The following is a 19583-nucleotide window of genomic DNA, read 5'->3' as shown; positions in this document are numbered from 1 at the left end:
CTTTTTATTAGACTACAGTTTTATTATTTAATAATTAAATTTTGGATATTATTGCAGATATCTGTATTTCAATTCTTCTGAATTTAATGTCTTTTTTTGTTGTTATTATTGATTATTATTATTATTTTGAATGCTAGAAATTCTATTTTTTATAACACTTTGTATTTTTTTATCTAATGTCATAATTTAATTTGGTTAATTTTACATTTTACTAGTCAAAATGTATAACAGATATTTAAAATAACATTCTGAAATCTGAAATTAAAATTGTGACCAGCATCAAATAAATTGTATCTGAAATTGAAGTTCTTCTTCATAAGAATTGTCACTTTTCTTACTGTACTAAAATTAAATTATTCTCTAAATGTTAAGATAATTTCAACTGATTCTCTCTCTGTCTGACTCTGGGACTAACTCATCATGGAGACTCTAGAGGAGCTGCAGCTAACAACCTGATACTCAGAAACACCACGCGAGAGACTCACTCACCTGGCTCTGTAACCTGCAGACGGATGATTATGATTGGGTCACTATCATTGGTTTTTAACTTCGACACTTTATTTTCCAGTGTCGTTAATGTTCACATTCTTCAGAATTAAAGACCGTCTCTCGTCCTTCAGATCTCTGTCCACCAGCTCCACCCTGTCCTTAAAGTTTGGATGCTGGTAGGTTGGATCCAGGTATCCATCTCTGTATAAGAGGGACGTTATCTGTCTTTAGGTCAGCTCTGGTCCACTCTACAGCTCTGATGAAGGGATCAGCAGCCTGACATGGCAGAATGACATCATCTCCAGGGCGCACTGGTACCACAGGTAGGTCTGAAAAACAATAATAAACAAAAGTAATCAATAAAAGTCATGGTATTTCAAAAGACCTCCATCAGGTGTAACACTGCAAAATGGATGTTAATTCATTTTGTTAATTCAGCTGTTGTTGAGACACATGAAGCTGATTTTATATTAGTTGTTACCTATTTTTTGGGGCCCCTGTCAGTCATGGGCCCTTGGAATTGTCCTAACTTTTCCCAGACTCTCTGTCTAACTTCGGACTTTTTGGCTATTTTTTTGTAGCTGGATATATATAATTTGTTGTGTCTAAATATTAATAAGGAAAAAATCAAATTGTTATTGTTGTTCTTATTATTATTTAGGGGGGCTTAGGAACATTTTGGAGTAGCTTCAGCCCCCCTAAAATAGGCCTAACGACGTACATGGATGTATGCCAGTAACTGTAGTGGAAACTTTATTTTGTAATGTTTGGTGATTTTCGGCACTTTTCAGTTAGAATTCGCCACGTTACAGAGCCAGAAAAGACTTCGCGATAGCCCGCACATTCTCGAGACTGCTCAACAGTTTGCGTGACACACAGTCTCATGTCAAGTTAATATTTTATACATCACAAAGTGTCCGTGAAAACCAGCGTACGCAACGGTTATACATGAGGCCCCTGGTGACACATGTTACAAGCTCCTCCAGAAATCTTGGGTATTTGCCTTTGTCTGTTCTTTTGCATAAATCCCTTTCTCTGTTTGTTTCCTGACGTCATCACCTTCACCACGCTCCGCTGTCTCCAGTCAGCTGGCCTCACCACCCGGTCCCCTCCTCGCGGCTCCCCGCTCCATTGCGCCTCTGCTTCCGCTTCCAGTCTTCCCCTCTTCTGCTCCTCAGCTCCCTGGTTTCCATTGTCTCTTCCTCGGTCTCCCTGTTCTCCCTGAGCTTCCTCACGCTCCGTTCCTTGGTGTCCGCCTCCTCCCATCCCCTCTCCCTTACCTATCCCTTTAATCCAAATAAACCCTCTGTTGTCGTTGAGTCTTGCAAAGCAAGTCTATTTATATAGGCCTTGCACAATTATTATTATTATTATTATTATTATTATTATTATTATTATTATTATTATTATTATTAATTCTACTAATTATATTTCTTATAATACTTTCTTTATACTTTTATCTTATGTATATTTAATGTGTATTTCTGATGTGTTTATATTTACATTTGTACTAGTCAAAATGTATATCAGATATTTAAAATAATATTCTGGATATCTGAAATTAAAATTATGACAAGCAATAACTAAATTGTATCTGAAAATAAAGTTCTTCATAAGATTTCCGTTTTCAGATATATAAAATGTTGTTTCTGGAGAGGAAGAATGACATTCTGGATATCCAAAATGATCACCGATCAAAACATTGTAATGTCTTTCTAAGCACATTTTTCAAGTGCCAATTATCGAGTCATTTTGTTACTTGAGGAAAGTTTTTTGAAAGTAAGAAGTACTTTAACAGGAATAAAATATTCTCTAAATGTTAATGATATCGGGTGATGACTCAGAAATGATTTTGGGAGACCTGCAGCTTTATTTACACAGTGAACAAACTTTCATGACACTGGCACAACCATGAGCACACAGACGTGTCTGCTCAAGGGTGACCAACATGTACATAGAAATAGATCCCTTTTAAACTCTTTTTGTGCTCACACAGCATGAGATATCTATTTCAGTTGGAACAGTTTACTCTTAAACTGAACCTTTCATGGCAGATGCTTCTAATAGATTCCCCATTCCTGGCTCCAATTCCTCTGTGTGACAGTTGTACCCAAACTCATAATAGATTTACATTCTAAGCTATTCCTGTGGGTGAAGGTTGTCCCCAGACTAACCTTCTTGTGTAGTACACTACATACAAGATATAAAATACATTTGAAACATGTAGGCTGAAATATCCAACCTATCAGTTAAGATCATTTGAACTGATTGGGCCTCATTCACCAAACGTTCTTAGGAACAAATGTGTTCTTAAACTCCACTTGCACAGTTTTCACAAATATTCTGGCATTCACCAATGTTTTCTTATTTGGGATTTGTTCTTAGGTAAGAACACGATCTACGATACACTCAAGAGCACTCTTTCACATTATTTAGAGCAGACATGTTAGCGCAAAATAGGTAGCTATACAATTTTCATCCGTTCTAATTTAAAATTTAACATTTCTCTCCATTTTGTAACTTATTATTTTCATTATTTTACACATAATTACACATTTGTATCCTTTTAATAAATACACACTACTGCTCATTTGTAAAGCACTTTGAATTGCCATTGTGTATGAATTGTGCAAGGCCTATATAAATAGACCTGCTTTGCTTTGCCTTCAATTCCCATCAATTATGTTAACGGAGAATGCTGCCATCCAATAATGAGTGATTAATCACGCTATTTATGCTGTTGAGACTTTTAACTCACTCATGAAAAAAAAAAAAAAAGCAAATGGGTCTGATGTGTTCAATTATAATGGGAACGAGTGTTTTCTTTAAGTTTCTCAGTTGCTCATATGTTACATTATGTGCGCATGCGCAGCTTCACCTAGAAACGTTAATTATGGCACCTGGCAATCATTTCATCCTCACCCAGACAGTCATCAGGAGCACACAGCCCGTTGGTGTGTAACTGCTAACTACTCACGCAGTCTAGTAATAATGTTTTATGTTTAAGTCACTTTTATGTTTGTGCACTGAACGTTTACCTCACTGTGTCGGTGTTAGTTGGCCGTGAGCGACTTGTAGCGGTTGCTCGACGATCCGGATGCTGTTTAGCATTAGGCTATCATTAGCCGTTTGCGGTGTGCTGAATGTTTGGAGCACTCTGCTGGTTTTATTATTATTATTATTATTATTATTATTATTATTATCATCATCATCATTATATCATTTGAGTAATATATTTACATGGTATATATGAATAATATATTGTCATTATTTGTTTGTTGTATTTCAGGTTTATGACCTGTGGTCATTTAATGTAAAAATAAATAGACAAACACGAGTCATGACATGGTGTGCTTCCAGGTAAGCCTTTTCGGAGGGCTACATAACGGAAAATCCGAACATATACGCCAAGAGTATCTTCTATGTTTTGAAGTAATTTTTGTTGCCTCAGATTTCAAATCAAACGATTTCTATTTTACTACATTGGTTCTGCGCCCTTCTCCGGATACAGCGTTCACTGCATGAGTACTTGCATTCCATGCATCGGTTTTATTTGCTGCTTAGTTTTCACTGCTAACGGTACTAAATATGTCTCTTTTTTTCGTTAACTTCTTGCAGCAGTGCCTCCACTTCAGAATTGCTAAAGTTTTCTTTCTTTTGATTCGAGGCCTCCACTATCTTTGCCACATCTTTTGAACATAACACATGCCCTTTTATGGGAATTAATGGGGCATTTACCTATGCTGAATAGGAGCAATGGACACGAGCTTTCAATTTATGAAGACATGGGGATTCATCATCCTAAGCACACACCTGCAAACAATTCTGCGGTTTAAGAACACATCATAAATCAGACGTAGACTTTTCATAGACATTTCGTTAAGAACATATTTAAGAGAAAACTTAGGAAAACATGAATGAATGACGATGAATTGGAGACCCTAGCTGCAGCTACAACATGATACCTAGAAAAAACTCACGGAGAGAGACTCACTCACCTATAACCTGCAGACGGATGGTTATGATTTGGTAAGAGTCAGTGTCTCCCTTTGTACGTCCAGAACCACGGGTTATAACTATACACTTGTATGTTCCAGTGTCATGTCTGCTCACATTCTTCAGAATTAAAGACATGTCTTTGCCCTTCAGATCTCTGTCCACCAGCTCCACCCTGTCCTTATAGTCTGGATGCTGGTAGGTTGTATTCCAGTATTCATCTCTGAAATAGAGGATGTCATCTGGCTTCAGGTCAGGTCTGCTCCACTCTACAACTCTGATGGAGGAATCAGCAGCCTGACATGGCAGAATGGCATCATCTCCAGGATCCACTGTTACTACAATCAGGCCTGAAAACAATAATAAAAGTCATGGTATTTCTAAAGACCTCCATCAGGTGTAACACTGCAAAACACATGAAGACTCATGAAGCTGATCAATTTCTAATTAATAGTTCAGGTCTTAGCATCTGCTTAGATTTGAACAGCTGATCTGATCTCTTCCTCAGTCAGAGTCTCTAAAACACCACAGAACAACAGACACCAGGGGGCTGTTGCACAAAACCAGGATAATCAATTATCATGGATGAATTTAGCTTTGACTTGTTGCACAAAAGCAGGTTGAATTAAACCAGCCAAGTAACCATGGAGATTTATTCTTTGCAGCTAGCCTGCTCCAGAGCTGGCTAACAGCCAGGCTAAGATTAATAGTTCAGGTCTTATCACCTCCTTAGATTTGAACAGCTGATCTGATCTCATCCTCAGTCAGCGTCTCTAAAACACCACAGAACAACAGACACCAGGGGTGTGATGGTTGGGATCAGCTGGCTGTGAGTTTTCTGTTGTTTTGTTTTCCACTGTGTGTCCTGCTGTTTTTCTCTGTTTTCTCTGCCTCTCTCTGTTTCTCCCTTGTTTTCCCTTCCCTGTAATTGCACCGCCAGTTGACTTCCCACACCTGTTCTTCATCTGGTCATCGCCTCTCCTGGCGTACTCACCTGCCAGTCATCAGCTCCAATCAAGAAGAGAATTTAAACTAGAGATTTTCCGATACCGATACCAGTACTGCCTAAAACATTTACATTTATAAAAGACTGCGCAGCTTTCATACCAGAACATAGCGTACGGCCAACACTTGATAAGTACCTACGCACAGAAATATCCACATGTATAAAACCGGGCGTACGCCAGGTCCTGCGCACCTTTTCTTTATAATTTACATGACAATCCACGTGAATTGAGCGCACATGAACTAGCCACAGACCCCGCCTTGCCTCCTCACATAAATTAATATGGGCGGTGATGGCGCAGTGGTGTGATTATGCGCCCCCGACGTTATTCTTCATCCAATCCCAATGGGTAATACCTCACCAGACGGGAAAAAACTTCACCGACTGTGAGGTTGAGGTGCTGATTGCGGAGGTGGAGGCGAGAATTTTTTTTTCTGTTTGTAGTTTTGTCATTTTGAATAAGCAATACAAGAAAATGCCAAGAATGGCAAATGGTGACTCAGAACCATGGCAGAAATTCTAAAAAATTCAAACTGGAAATCAAGAGAATAGTGGCAGCGCCACAACAGAACAACATGCATCTCAGTCTCAGTCCAAATTACGCACAATAAGCAGTTTGAACTCACTGATGTAATGCCATTTATTTTCTGTGTGTTAGTACGCTCAGTGAAACTGAGTCCAGCGCGAGGGAGAACAGACTCAGAGGAGGAGAGGTTAGTGAGGCCAGCGTCTCCACGGCAGCTGACAGTGCAGATGGATCCGCTGTGCCACGCATGGATGAAATAATGAAATAGTAAATAGGAATAGAGTAACAGAAATATGTGCAAAATCAAGACAGTCAAGACAGCGCAGTGTTTGGTGGACCGGTACACCTTGTTCAGTTAATAGCCTACAAATCATCCACGGGATCAATTACGCATCACATGAGTTTGCCCCCCCCCGACACAGCGTTTGTTCCTGGGGAGATGGATCAGTGCGTCCTGCCTCCTGTGCGCCATGGATGTCTGTGCCTCAGCAGCTATAGAATCACAGACACTGGCTTTTCCAAATGTACCAGAGCCATCCGGTTTGGATGATATCTTGGAAGTGTCTTCTAAATTAAAGGGACTTATCTCCACAATTTATAATATCATCACTTCCCATAGCGACAATACTCTGGATAAGATTAAAGCAAAGTGGGATGATGAACTAGGAGAGACGATATCGGATAGTACATGGGAGGAAGCTGTGCGTAGGGTAAATGGGACAACATCCTGTGCTCGTTTGAGCTTAATCCAGTTTAAAGTTTTACATAGGACACATTTTTCTAGAGCTAAACTGGCAAAAAATATTTTTAGGCATGAATGAAAATTGTAGCAAGTGTAATAGTGCTCCAGCAACCTTGACCCACATGTTCTGGTCATGCCCACGTTTGGATCACTTTTTGGTCAGGGGTCTACAAAACGTTATCTGAAGTTATAGAAATAGGATGTGAGCCTAATGTATATACTTGGTGAATGCTTGCTAGATACAAGGATGTATTAGCCTTCTCAACTTTGATTGCCAGGCGGCAAATTCTTTTACATTGGAAATCCCCATGTCCGCCAAAAGTATCTGTATGGCTGACTGATCTTATGATGTATCTGAAATTGGAGAAGATAAAGTATGCACTTAGGGGGTCTGACGACCTTTTTTATGGTATCTGGAACCCATTAATAACGTATTTTGAAAAACTTAAGTCTCTTCCTGAGATTCCCTAATGACATGTAAAGCACTTTGACAGTTTGATGGCAGAGGCCTAATGAAGTCTGCATTATTGTCTTACGTACTATTGGGATGGCTTTTTTATTTATTTATTTATTTATTATTTTATTTTTTTAATATCACTGGATTTTGTGTAAATGTACAGGTGACTCACTATTATCTTTTGTTTGATTGTTGACATACTGAGACGCACAGAGGTTCTGATGAGGGTGGGTTTGGAGGATGGAGACCACAGGGGTTTTTGTTTTGAAATGAAAAAGTAAAACGAATGTATTTCATGTGAGACTGTAACTCGATTGTTCTGTACGAATAAAAAGAGAGTTAAAAAAAAGAATCACAGACACTATTGCATTTTCCGTGCTGATCTTTTTGTTGCCAGTAAGATATTTCATCTATGGGAAATACAGAGGATGACTGAAAGTATTTTCTAAGTGGATAGTTAATTCATTTCCCATCCTCATGTTTAACAGATTAAGTAGCCTGCAAATTAAACAGTTGGTATTTTGAAAGATGTGAAACATTTTCCACATAATATGATCCAACTTTTATGGTGTATCAGCGGATATAATTATGATTTTTCATAGACAATGTCACAAACGTATGCCAGTAACTTTAGTGGAAACTTTATTTTGTAATGTTCATTGATTTTCGGCACTTTTCAGTTAGAATTCACGTTACAGAGCCGGAAAAGACTTTTATGGATGGCCCGCACATTCTCACGACTTCTCAACAGCTTGCGTGACAGGCCGCACATTCTCATGTCAAGTACATTTTTTATACATCACAAAGTGTCCGTGAAAACCAGCGTACGCAACGGTTATACATGAGTCCCCTGGTGACACATGTTACAAGCTCCTCCAGAAATCTTGGGTATTTGCCTTTGTCTGTTCTTTTGCATAAATCCCTTTCTCTGTTTGATTCCTGACGTCATCACCTTCACCACGCTCCGCTGTCTCCAGTCAGCTGGCCTCACCACCCGGTCCCCTCCTCGCGGCTCCCCGCTCCATTGCGCCTCTGCTTCCGCTTCCAGTCTCCCCCTCTTCTGCTCCTCGGCTCCCTGGTTTCCAGTGTCTCTTCCTCAGTCTCCCTGTTCCCCCTGAACTTTCCTTCAGGGGGAACTCACCTTCCCCAGCCACAGGCATCATGCCTCCGTTCGCTCCGTTCCTTGGTGTCCGTCTCCTCCCATCCCCTCTCCCTTACCTATCCCTTTAATCCAAATAAACCCTCTGTTGTCTTTGAGTCTTGCATTTGGGTCTAGCTTTATAAGACATTTAGGTATGTGTTGTATAGCTAAGTGGCGTGACATTGTGTGTAACATGTGGTAAGAGATTGCTGGTGTAACAACTCGCTGACCGCGCTCTCACTCTCACACAACGGGCCATTTAGCTAGCAGGAAGAGGGGAGTTACAGGCCCCTGGAGCTCTGTCAGGGCTGCCAGCCTAACGGAGCTCACAGCAGGCCGGGGTCTGTGAAGGAAGGCAGGCCGGGCGGCGAGGCAGCAACACCGCCGCTGAAGTCCGACACACAGTCTTACCATGTTTGCAATTATCCATCAATTTTCGTAAAACGGCCCATATTTGAGCTTTATATAGTTGATTTCTCACATAAAAAAGTCTCAGAAGTGAATTTGGTAATGAAACATTGCAGTGTCTGGAATATGAGATTCTGTCACGTCTCTAATGTGTGTGTATTGGGGATTCGCTCATCCAATCAGCGCGCGTCTCTAATGTCTGCGTGTGGCAATTCACTAAACCAATCAGCGCGCAGCTCATCTAAATATTCACGAGCATACCATATTTGGAAGAAAAGTTACAAATAGGGCCAAAACACAGGGATGCATAAGGGCCAATAAAATATCAACCAGGCCATTTTCAGCCCAACCAATGTTACATACTCCATTAGGAGACCATAAGGAACAGTGTGAAATACTCTATATAATCATTCTATCACCCCTTTAAACAGAACTTTGGAAACATTGGTGTAAGAATGAACTAGGTTATAACCTGTAAATGTTGGCATCTATGCGTAAGCAGCTGTTTTTATTAAGGGATCATGTCTGTATTTGAGGCCAAACTAATGAGTTGTTTCATTCATCCTAATTACTTTTAAAACACATTTTTCCCCTCTGTAGAATGTTGTAGTAATGTAGTGCTCAGATATTCAGTTCAGTTCTGTACAGTATATTGAGGTGCGACATGCAAAGGCCAGTAAAATGTTGTTGGCCAGTTGCTTTTGATAGGTATACACGGCATCTGGACAGGCTTGGACACAGCTCGGAAACCAGTAGGTGGAACAACCAGAAGGCACACAACACCGGTATCTCCGGGGCGCGGGCGGCTCCTTGTGTTTTCAAAGTTATTCAATGCAGATGGTCTTCTAATGAATTACTCTGAATTGTTGTCTTGCTATAACATCCCTGTCACACCAAAAGAGTTTGCTATTGTAATGGATGCTATTCCCAAAGGTGTGATGATATTATTTAGAGGTAACACTGAACCACTTCATTCTTCTTGTCTGTTGTCATTGAATGACACAATAATAGGGGGAAATATGTATTTTATTAAGCCCTTCAACCCGAAACAGAAGGATCTGATCCCTCTTTCAAAAGTACATTGTTACCACCATATGTAATCCATTACTTCAGTTACTTCAAAGTTTGGACATTACCTTCAAGATATTTAATAACAAAAAACCTTGAGATGTCTGTTATAAACTTCTTCATCTGTGCTATCCAGCAAAACATTATTTGCGAAGACAAAAAAAATGACACTGACTGCTCTTTCTGTGGAGTTGATCGAGAAACAGCCATGCACTTATTTTGGAGCTGTCCTTATACTGTTACCAGCGGCGCCGTTCCCACCACGGGCATCACACGCTGTGTAGGGCACCAAGTGCTGAGGGGGCACTAATGAAAAATCATCATAGTCATAATAATTATAATGCTGATAATATTTCAGAATAGAAATATTAGGCACTTTTTAAGCATGTATATAACAAAACAGGCAGAACAAGAAATATATTTAATTGCTGAAGAAAGTAACGATGGTGCCCCCACAACACACACACTGAACTTCCCAAGCTCCCCGTGGGTGCCCTTCCCTATCTCAGTGGTCTCTTGGATTGTGCCTGATGAAGTTTGACAGCAGGCTAAGTCAACTTTTTTGGAAATGGCCTCGAAAAGACAGCAGGAGTCAGGAGCAGAGAAAAGAAAGAAGACTAAACTGTGAGATGATGCCCGTGCATGACTTACAGGTAAGTCCATGTTTAATCATTCTTAAATATGGGAAATGTGCTGCTAATGTAATGATTAGCCTGCATACATCTAAAACTAGCTGACATTATTGCAAATGTTAGCAAACTCATATGTTATAACTTAGGTGCAAGCTAAATTGAGATTTTACAGTTAAACATTATCTGCATTTTACAAGTAACTGACGCCAGCTAGCTGTTACTTTACTTTAGATATTGAGCTTCAGGACAATGATTACAAGAGTTAGTTAAACCACCTTTTAACATTATTTAACATGAGAAAACTGATGGGATATCAAATATAGACTGATGTACCAAGTACATTATATACACAGTAAACCTCTGATAATTAAAATTTGCACACACAAATAAATATCATCCTGAATTCACAAATTCATTATTTATTATTGCAGGGACTGCAGAAGATCCCATTTTTAAATAACTATAACCCAAAAACAGGAGAAATTATTGATAATCTCAGTGTGCCGCAATAAAGTGGCTCCTGCTCTGATAAACAAATGAGTGATTTAGAAAAGACTTAAATAAACTAAACAGGTTTAAAACCCATTCCAGTCCAAACCATTTGAACAGTTGAGGATGAGGCTTGGTCTAAAAAAAATTCTTAAGAATCGTAACACTTTAGCCTCATATATATGAAGAATAACACCACCATTATCTTTCTCATCACTCACTGACGTTTTCCTAAACAGAAAAAAACAGATTGCCCTGCTCTGTCTCTGATTGTCTAGTACTTGTTGCCATCTGGGTCAGAGCCAATTAGAAGCAGGATGTGGGTGGGAAAAACCTCTGCTGTCTCCTGTTTGTATGGGTAAAGGGGAGGGACAGAAGGAACAGGCAAGACAAACTGCTTGACAACTTACTATGGAGCTGGGAACAAGCCCAAATAAGCAACTACACTTTAGAAACAAGCCCAAAAAAAACTGCTATCCATGGTATTGGCATAAGATTCTTGTTTGAATATTTGTTCTCTTTCTATACTGATCCTTTTTCTTCATATTTCTAAATTAATGCAGGGTCAATGCTGAGATATGTACAAGGAGGAGCAGGTGGAGAAGAAGAAGATACTGATGACAAGCAACCATCTACAAGCACTTCAAGCACACATCAACCCCAGCAAGTCTGTAGACTCCACAACAGTACCAATTTCATTTGATTTGATTAATTTTGGAAAATCTTTGGTTTATTTTATAATATTATGCTCTTCTCAATACTTGAATCTGTGTGTTTTAGCTGTTCTACATAGTGTGTTTACAAAGTAAAGTAAAATTGTGTGACTTTTTTTGATGGGGGGGGGGAGCGCTATAAAGAAATTGTGCTTAGGTCATCAAAATGGCTAGCAGCGGCACTGACTGTTACTTTTTGGAAAAACTTTGCCTAATATATCTGCTGTAGTCTATATCCACGATGTTCCACTTCCTGGAGGAAGGTCTAGCAAGGTAGCATAGGTAGCTAGCAAGTAGTTTGCTAGCAAGCTATCGTTGCTTTTGTAGCTTGTGAAATTAACCACTCATAAACAACATTCCTTGTTGATACAAGCGTCAATGTTCGCCAACAAAACATGTAATCAAACAAATGCACAAGTATTAGGCGATTGGCGTGTCGGCTAGCTGAAAAGTTTGCGTGTTTAAACTAACACATACAGTGGTCTATTTAGTGGTGTGTGTGCCCTGACTAAGTTTGTTTGTCATATAAATCACAATTTGTGTTGATACAAGTACCAATGCTCGTGTAGAAATATTTTAATCACATACAAATTTTCATGATACAGCTCTGATAACCTCTTGATCAGACTTTTTGGTTCTCAAGTGGTCCTCGTTTGAATAAAGTTAAACTTTCGTCAAGTTTGTTTTGTTGCCTCGGCAATTCGCTCTCTTTTCGCCCAATCAGGCGAATATAAATCTCCATTCAACCTCAATAAGAGCAAAGAGAAATTTTGCTGTGTGGAAACCTATCCGTTTAAACACTCTTGATATTTGTAATTTTTGTAATTGCAAATATGTTTTTTGTACATATGTTTGTACCTCCTAACACCTGATATATATGTATTTTTGAAGTTGTCATTGTACTTGATTTGCAATAAAGAAAAAAAAAATTAAAGAAAGAAAGAGAGCGCCGCACACACACCAGAGGCCTGTACTACACGATTTGGCGTTAACGAGCTAACTTCAGGCTCAACCCAGGATTTTCTGTACTACGAAGGTGGATTAGTTGTTATCGGGTTCAATCGCCGTGGTAACTCATGCTGATCACCTAACCTGGTCGGGAGGTTAAGTTAGAGATCAGAGATCAACCGGTGTAAAAGCACCTCCTACCAGAGGTGTCAATTCCAGGTCCAGAAAGTAAAAGTCCTGCCATGTGTTTATTCCACCAATGAACTCAGCCAGCTGATTTCACTACTAATTAGTGAAATCAGCTGCTAATTAGTGAAATCAGCTGGCTGAGTTCATTGGTGGAATAAACACATGGCAGGACTTTTTACTTTCTGACCTGAATTGACACCTCTGCCGCCTACTGACCAATCAATAGGTCGATTGATAACGGCGCCACCGTGAAGAAGACTGCAGGCGGTGCTTGGTGTGAGGAGAGAGAGAGAGAGAGAGGTGCGCTCATAAAAGTTAAAACATTTAGAGACCGACAATCCCGTTAATATTCACTGATGGCTATATTTATTAAAGATATAGATTTTAAGAGGAGGTAATACAGGCTATTTTTCGGCTTCTTCAGCCGTCTGTTGCCAATGCGCACATCAGTTTGAATTATGTTTTGATATTTTCTTATTTGCTCTCACGATCGCTTACCACTGCCAGGGTTTCAACTGAAACAAAAGACTACAGAAACGACAGTTTATGGAAAGCACAAGTGTAATTATGGTCAGATCTTGTGACTGGCAGATGGGGAAGTGATATTGATAGTTGTGATTTACCATATCCTACATTTTGCCAGTTTTCCTTCCTGTTTTAGGAAACAGTCTGAAACAGCCCGATCACTCTCTTATATTTCAAGTTACTGACAAAGTTGAACACAACACTTGCGAAACCCATTACCCATTACTGTGTAAGGAAATACCATTAAATATGCACTATTCATACTTAAATACAACTACATACAAGCCTAAATTTGAGAATTATTTTTAGTCAAACATTTACTTACAAAAACTGAACTTGACTGTAAATTAAACAGATGATCATAATGATAATACTTTATATTGTTTTAAACACATTCACATTTCCTTTCAACAAGATGACATCATTGTATCTTCAAAAACCTTTAAAGTCTACATGAATATTTTCACAATAACAGCTGATATTTACCAGAAGCTGCTTCAGAAAGAAGGAACAACAGGAATAGAAATGGAGCCATGAGATCTGACAGAGTGGTGATCTGCAGTCGTCTTTGTATCCCGACACTGTTCTCTCTGGCAGTAGATATTTAGAGAATTTCCTCAACGCTAGGACTAGGGAGCAGTTGGTGGCTGTGATCTGCTATTGTGTTGCTCTCTGACAAGTCTTGATGCGTTGAGAATTTCCCCGACGCTGCACTAGGAAGAGGTAGGTATATGCATGAGAGGGTGGGTCTTACAGGACAGCTGAATCTGCATACATTTTGCAAGAGCAGCAACAGAAGGTTAACTTATTAACATAAGATGGTTATTAGAAATAACTTCTGTAATACACATGATATGAAATTCAAGCTCTTAAGCAAGTAAACACATTACTACTAGTTATTTATCTCATTGGTATAAACAAGGTCGATAAATACAAAGACCTGTCACTGTAACACAATTCAGTTAAAAAGCCACACATACTACATCCTCCAAAACAATTACACAGTTGAATTAACACAAACTGAACATTATTCATGACAGTTATGATGTTCGAGGATGCATTGCATTACTGTTGTATTAGACTTCATTCTAGCTGTACCTAATAAACTGGAAACTGAGTGCTGCAGTGGATCACTGCTGATAAGAGATACTAATGTTGGCTCCATCTCCATCCTAACAGATCTGAAGCTCTCCCCGGTCCACGTGGCCCTCTGGCCCTCTGGCCCTTTCCAGGTTTGGCTCCTTGCACCCCGGGGCTGAGTCAGCTGTACAGCTAACGAAGACAACTTTGGGCTTGGGCTCGGGCAGAGAATCTAAACTCTACCGCTATGACATTTTTTTATGTTGTCTTGGTTAATGTCAAGTTGTCATAGCAAAGACCTCGGGGGCAGCTCAGGCGGTAGAGTGGTCATCTACCAACTGGAAGGTCAGTGGGCCCTGCAGTCTACATGTCCAAGTGTACTTGGGCAAGACATCAGTGTGTGAAAAGCTCTTTGAGTTGTCAATAAGATTAAATAAAGCACTGTAGAACTGCAGTCCATTTACAGTAACATCTCCATAATGCTAATGTTGCATTACGAGTTTCATAATTTAGTAAATGACACTAAAGTCCCAAGACGTGCAGGTTCAGTAGATTCTCAAAGGTGTGGATTCATTTATCTGCATATATCTTGTGGCTGTCCAGCTGTGCCCCACTCCTCACCCAATAAGTTAGATCAGTGATCTTCAACAGGGGGTCAGTGACCCCTAGAGGGTCCTCAGAGTCATTGCAGAGGGGGAGGGCACCAAATTATTGTTTAATACCTTTTGGAAAGTTTCTTCCCCCAAAATTGAAATAGACCCGAAAAATGCACTAACATGAATGCAACATTTTATTGGAATAGATAAATCGGCCTATTCGTAAAAAGGAAAAACAGCCGATAACTATTAGCCACTATGCTAGCCATCCACAGATACAGTTCAGCTAATGGACTCACTGTGCCTTCCACATATATGTTTGACATTAAAACATGATGATATATGAATACGTAAATAGTAGCTTAGTATTGCAGGGCACCATACCAAACATTATGGTAGGCCTAGTTTATCATGCAACATACAATATATGTAGTCGGGGGTCCCTGCTCGTGTCTCTTTCAGGTTAGGGGTCCTTGGCCTAAAACACACTGAGGACCCCCCGCTGATCTAGATGATACTGAGATTCTGATAACAGCTGTTCACAACCTGTTATTGTGTTCATTGTGATGTGTGCTGTTCCATAAGTTTGTTTTTACCTAATATTTCCTGATGTTCAAATACACAATAAAAAAAAAAACATTTCCTGATAACTCGAACAGTGACACGTGACAAGGAAGGAGGTTGTTACGCTGGGATACAGAACGGACCCAAATGCAACGTTCAAAAAAATCAGGTTTATTTAAAAAAAAGGAAAGGAAGGAGGTGTGGGGAGGAGGACGCCAAAAAACAGGAGCGAGGACACAAGGGCTGAGGAAGTATGACGAAGGTTGTTGGTGGTGCTGCCTTCTCCAGAAGGTACGGCATGGTCCAGCCAGAAGCCCGGGGGTAAGGAGGGAGCAGGTCTGCGATGGCCGAACCCGTTGGCTGCTGCTGTGGGTGGAGACTAGGGGTGGGAATCACCAGAGGCTTCACGATACGATATCATCACGATACTTATGTAACGATACGATATTATTGCGATTTTAAACATATTGCAATATTCTGCAATATTGCAATGTATTACCTTTTTTCCAACTTCAGATTTTTCCCAATTTCAAATGATGTACCGAAAGGCCAATTTTGTCAACATCTGCTTTATCTAAAAAAGATACATTTCTCTGTTTGTTCATCTCACTTCAATTCTATTGCTGCAAAATGTGATGTCAAGCAGACAAACTGACCAACACATATGTCATAAAAGATCGATACTTGGTGTCTGTGTATCGATACAGAATTGCCACGAAAAATATCGCGATACTATGCTGTATCGATTTTTTCCCCCACCCCTATTATTTACATGCAGTCTGGTGGGTTTGGTGATGGTGATTACTGAGTTGTTTAATGTTAAACATAAAGGATCTTAATCTTCAAAACTAACCCCCTCGATAAAGCAACAAAAAAGCGCAAAATGCTTGGGAAAAAATTGCCAAAAACGTTGATAAAAAGTGCTTAAAACGTGTCACACACACACACACAGAGCAGAAAGAGACAGTGCAGATTTGTTCTTAGTGCACATGGGCACACACACGTTTCCTAGCAACCTTCCTCTGAACAGTACCATCCATCACAGAGAGTGTGTTGTTGATCTCACCTGTCTGAACCTGAAGTGGAGGATCATGTTAGTCACAACCAGCATGCACCTGTTGGAGAAGTAACATGGCAGCAGGTGTCTTCTTCTTCTTGGCGAATTACCGCCACCATCTGGTGTGGAGGGTGGATCAGGATATCTAATATTGGGCTGTGGACAATCTTCAAAAACTAAACTAAAATAATATCTGATTACACCCATTTTTTGAGTCCTTTTGTAGAATATTTATTAAATCACACTGTATTTATCTTTGTGAAGTTTTGAATCAACTGCATTTTTTCTTTCTCATATTTCTGAATGGTGTTTGATTTGCATCACGTGTGGCTAATATAAAAGTGTCTAGTGTTAATAAAGAAAGATGTCGATCATGTGCTGAGGCTTTGAGATAAAGAAAGCATGATGTAATGCAGTCAGACAGCCAGCAGGAGGCAGCTTTCACTCTGTTCTCCAGACGATCATTTCACTGGAAAGTCTTTAACTCACTCAGCATCTCTATCAGAGCTCAAACACTGATAGTTTTATAGTATGTAGGAGAAGAAGATAAATATTTCGATCCAACAACTTTAGATCTTGGGTTAAAGTGTCTCTTTGGAACTGACATTTGTCTCAGTGAGGGTAAACATTGGGGAATATTTTATTCAACAAGAATCAAAACATGGAAATATATATACATTTTCATGCCATGGGACCTTTAATAAGAGTATAGTGTGACGGTGCAGAGAGGAAAGAGTTAATAAAGTAGACTGAAGTCAGTCAGTGCTCAGTGTGCAGGTTTGTCTGAACAGTAGAGGTGGCTGAGTTCAAGCTAAAAAATATTTGGAATTAAAAACATCTAATGTTCGTCTTACAGGGACAGACCATGCAGTGTTCAGTGAGAGAAGGAGGAGATTATCATGCTGCTGCTCGGAGACAGGCCTGATGTCTATGTGTTTCATGGGTTAACACACTCAAAGGTTACCTTTCCTCCAACTTTACACATTAAACAGTCCTACCCCAAAACACGCTGCTTAGGGTGTTATTATGAAGGATTTTATTGCAGGATGGCAGTGTTATTGTGGCAGACTTCTCTATTGATTTGTCTGTGTGCAGTGAACTCATGAAAAAAAGATGCACATACTCTGTACCTTGCATGAGCTGACCTGCTTCTGCAGCAGCCAGACACCCTGAAACAGGAAACTAAATTAAGAACATCGTGTCTCTCTTAAAGCAACAGCACAGTCAGTATTAGAATCTCTTGATCAGATCTGAGTTTAGCCTCAATATTTAGAAGTTAAAATGGTTTTATCATTGAGTAACTTTAGAGCTCAAACTGTGTTTGGGGTTAGGGTTAAACAACCTGTTCAGGGCCGGACTGTTGCACTGGACAGATATTTAAAAGATTAGTTCATGTTTGACTCACTTCACACTGAATAAATTACCTTATGTGGGGTCTAAACTGAGTTACTGTGACTGTGACATTGGTGCTGTTTGTCGGTTTTTTGTTCCCCCTAAACCAACCACTTCCTCTGTTTGAATCACTATTCTCAGCAGCTTTGCAGTTTCTCACGCATCAAGAAACCGTTACAGGAAGCTTCCTGGAAAAACCTCAGACAGCCTGTAAGAGATCATAATGTGTTGTACAAGTACTCACTTAATGTTATGTACTAACTTTCTTTTCATGCCACTTTCTACTTCTAGTCAGAGTGAAATACTCTGTACTTTTTGCTTGGTTACGTGTATGAAATTGTGAAGGTGTCCCTTTGGGCTCTGGGTGACTGTGATGCCATTTTCGAGTATATTTTTTCACCGATCACAGATGGCTTGTATCATGTGGATTAGTAGTATGATTGTTTTGACCATGGATAAAAGCAGCACTGCACTAACCCACGAATAAGTTTGGCAACTGTAGCGAGCTAATGACATACACAGTAATTCATCTAGCATACTTTCATTAAATGAATCAATTCAAGCTAAAATTGAAGAGTCTACAATCTACAGTGCCGCATACTGACGAAAATCCCACTTTTTATGCAGTGAGCCATTTTCATATCATACCAACATTTGCAGCATCCTGAGTCTTTTTGGTAAGGTTCCTAGGAAATCTCAGCCAGAGTAATTAATTGATAGTAATAATTAATTCACCCCAAAACTAGTTTTGGGACGAATAATAATTATTGATCCATATTGTGGTGTTGCACCGGGCAGGTGAGTGGAAGGAAGAAAAGTTTTTGCGAGGGAACGCAATGAGAAATATCGCTGTGACACTTCCGGGGCTCTGTACCCTTGCAATGCAACGAGGGAAAAAAATCTTTTGGCATAACACAACCACCCCCCTACAACAATCTGCGTGATTGTCTACGTGGTGTCCACGTAGACAATCACGTGTATTTGAACTGTTTGGCTTTCCATAATATATATAAAAGGGAAGTGTATGTTAGTATACGACACATGAGAAAGCAGCATTACTGTAAAAACATGTTGGACAAAGATCTCTTCAGCTGACACCAATGATTCTGTCATATTCAGATCATAGTCTCTCAGGATTATATTGTCCTGTACACATTTATATCATCCTGTACACATTTACTTCGTCCTGTACACATTTATATCATCCTGTACACATTTACTTCGTCCTGTACACATTTATATCATCCTGTACACATTTACTTCGTCCTGTACACATTTACTTTCGGTCAACTGTAACTTCAATATTAGGGTTGATATTTGGAGCGGCCTTATTTGTGTTCAAAGAATAAAAAAGCACAACAATGAATATATAAAAAGTAACAACTCAGGGATCCAAATGTAGAAAAATAAAGATTTATTAAAATAAGCTAAGAGAGTTAAAAGTTTAAAGCGCATTTAGGTATCTAAATGTTAAAAATGAGTTATTAACTTCCATCATGTCTCTGATCATTATTATTTCATCCATTCATTCATATTAAATAATTATCCACTGATTTCATATCTCA

General features: G+C 39.5%; 2 protein-coding genes across 2 annotated transcripts in view; one reads left to right on the top strand and one right to left on the bottom strand.

The window, feature by feature from the left end:
• The window catches only part of LOC114546120 (low affinity immunoglobulin gamma Fc region receptor II-like), a 1096214-nt gene that overhangs the window by 730789 nt on the left and 345842 nt on the right, over window positions 1-19583 (top strand). The window lies entirely within an intron of this gene.
• On the bottom strand, window positions 649-14018 carry LOC114546126 (CD276 antigen homolog). Its single transcript, XM_028564791.1, has 3 exons — window positions 13816-14018; window positions 4488-4835; window positions 649-818 (listed from the first exon to the last, which is right to left on the bottom strand). Exons 1-3 carry the CDS (start codon window positions 13862-13864, stop codon window positions 649-651), a joined length of 567 nt encoding a protein of 188 aa, XP_028420592.1. The 5' UTR covers window positions 13865-14018.

The sequence above is a fragment of the Perca flavescens genome, chromosome 19, assembly GCF_004354835.1.
Source record: "Perca flavescens isolate YP-PL-M2 chromosome 19, PFLA_1.0, whole genome shotgun sequence".
Lineage (NCBI taxonomy): Eukaryota > Metazoa > Chordata > Actinopteri > Perciformes > Percidae > Perca > Perca flavescens.
Note: the sequence above shows the minus strand (reverse complement) of the source record. Positions and strands in the feature narration are given on the sequence as shown.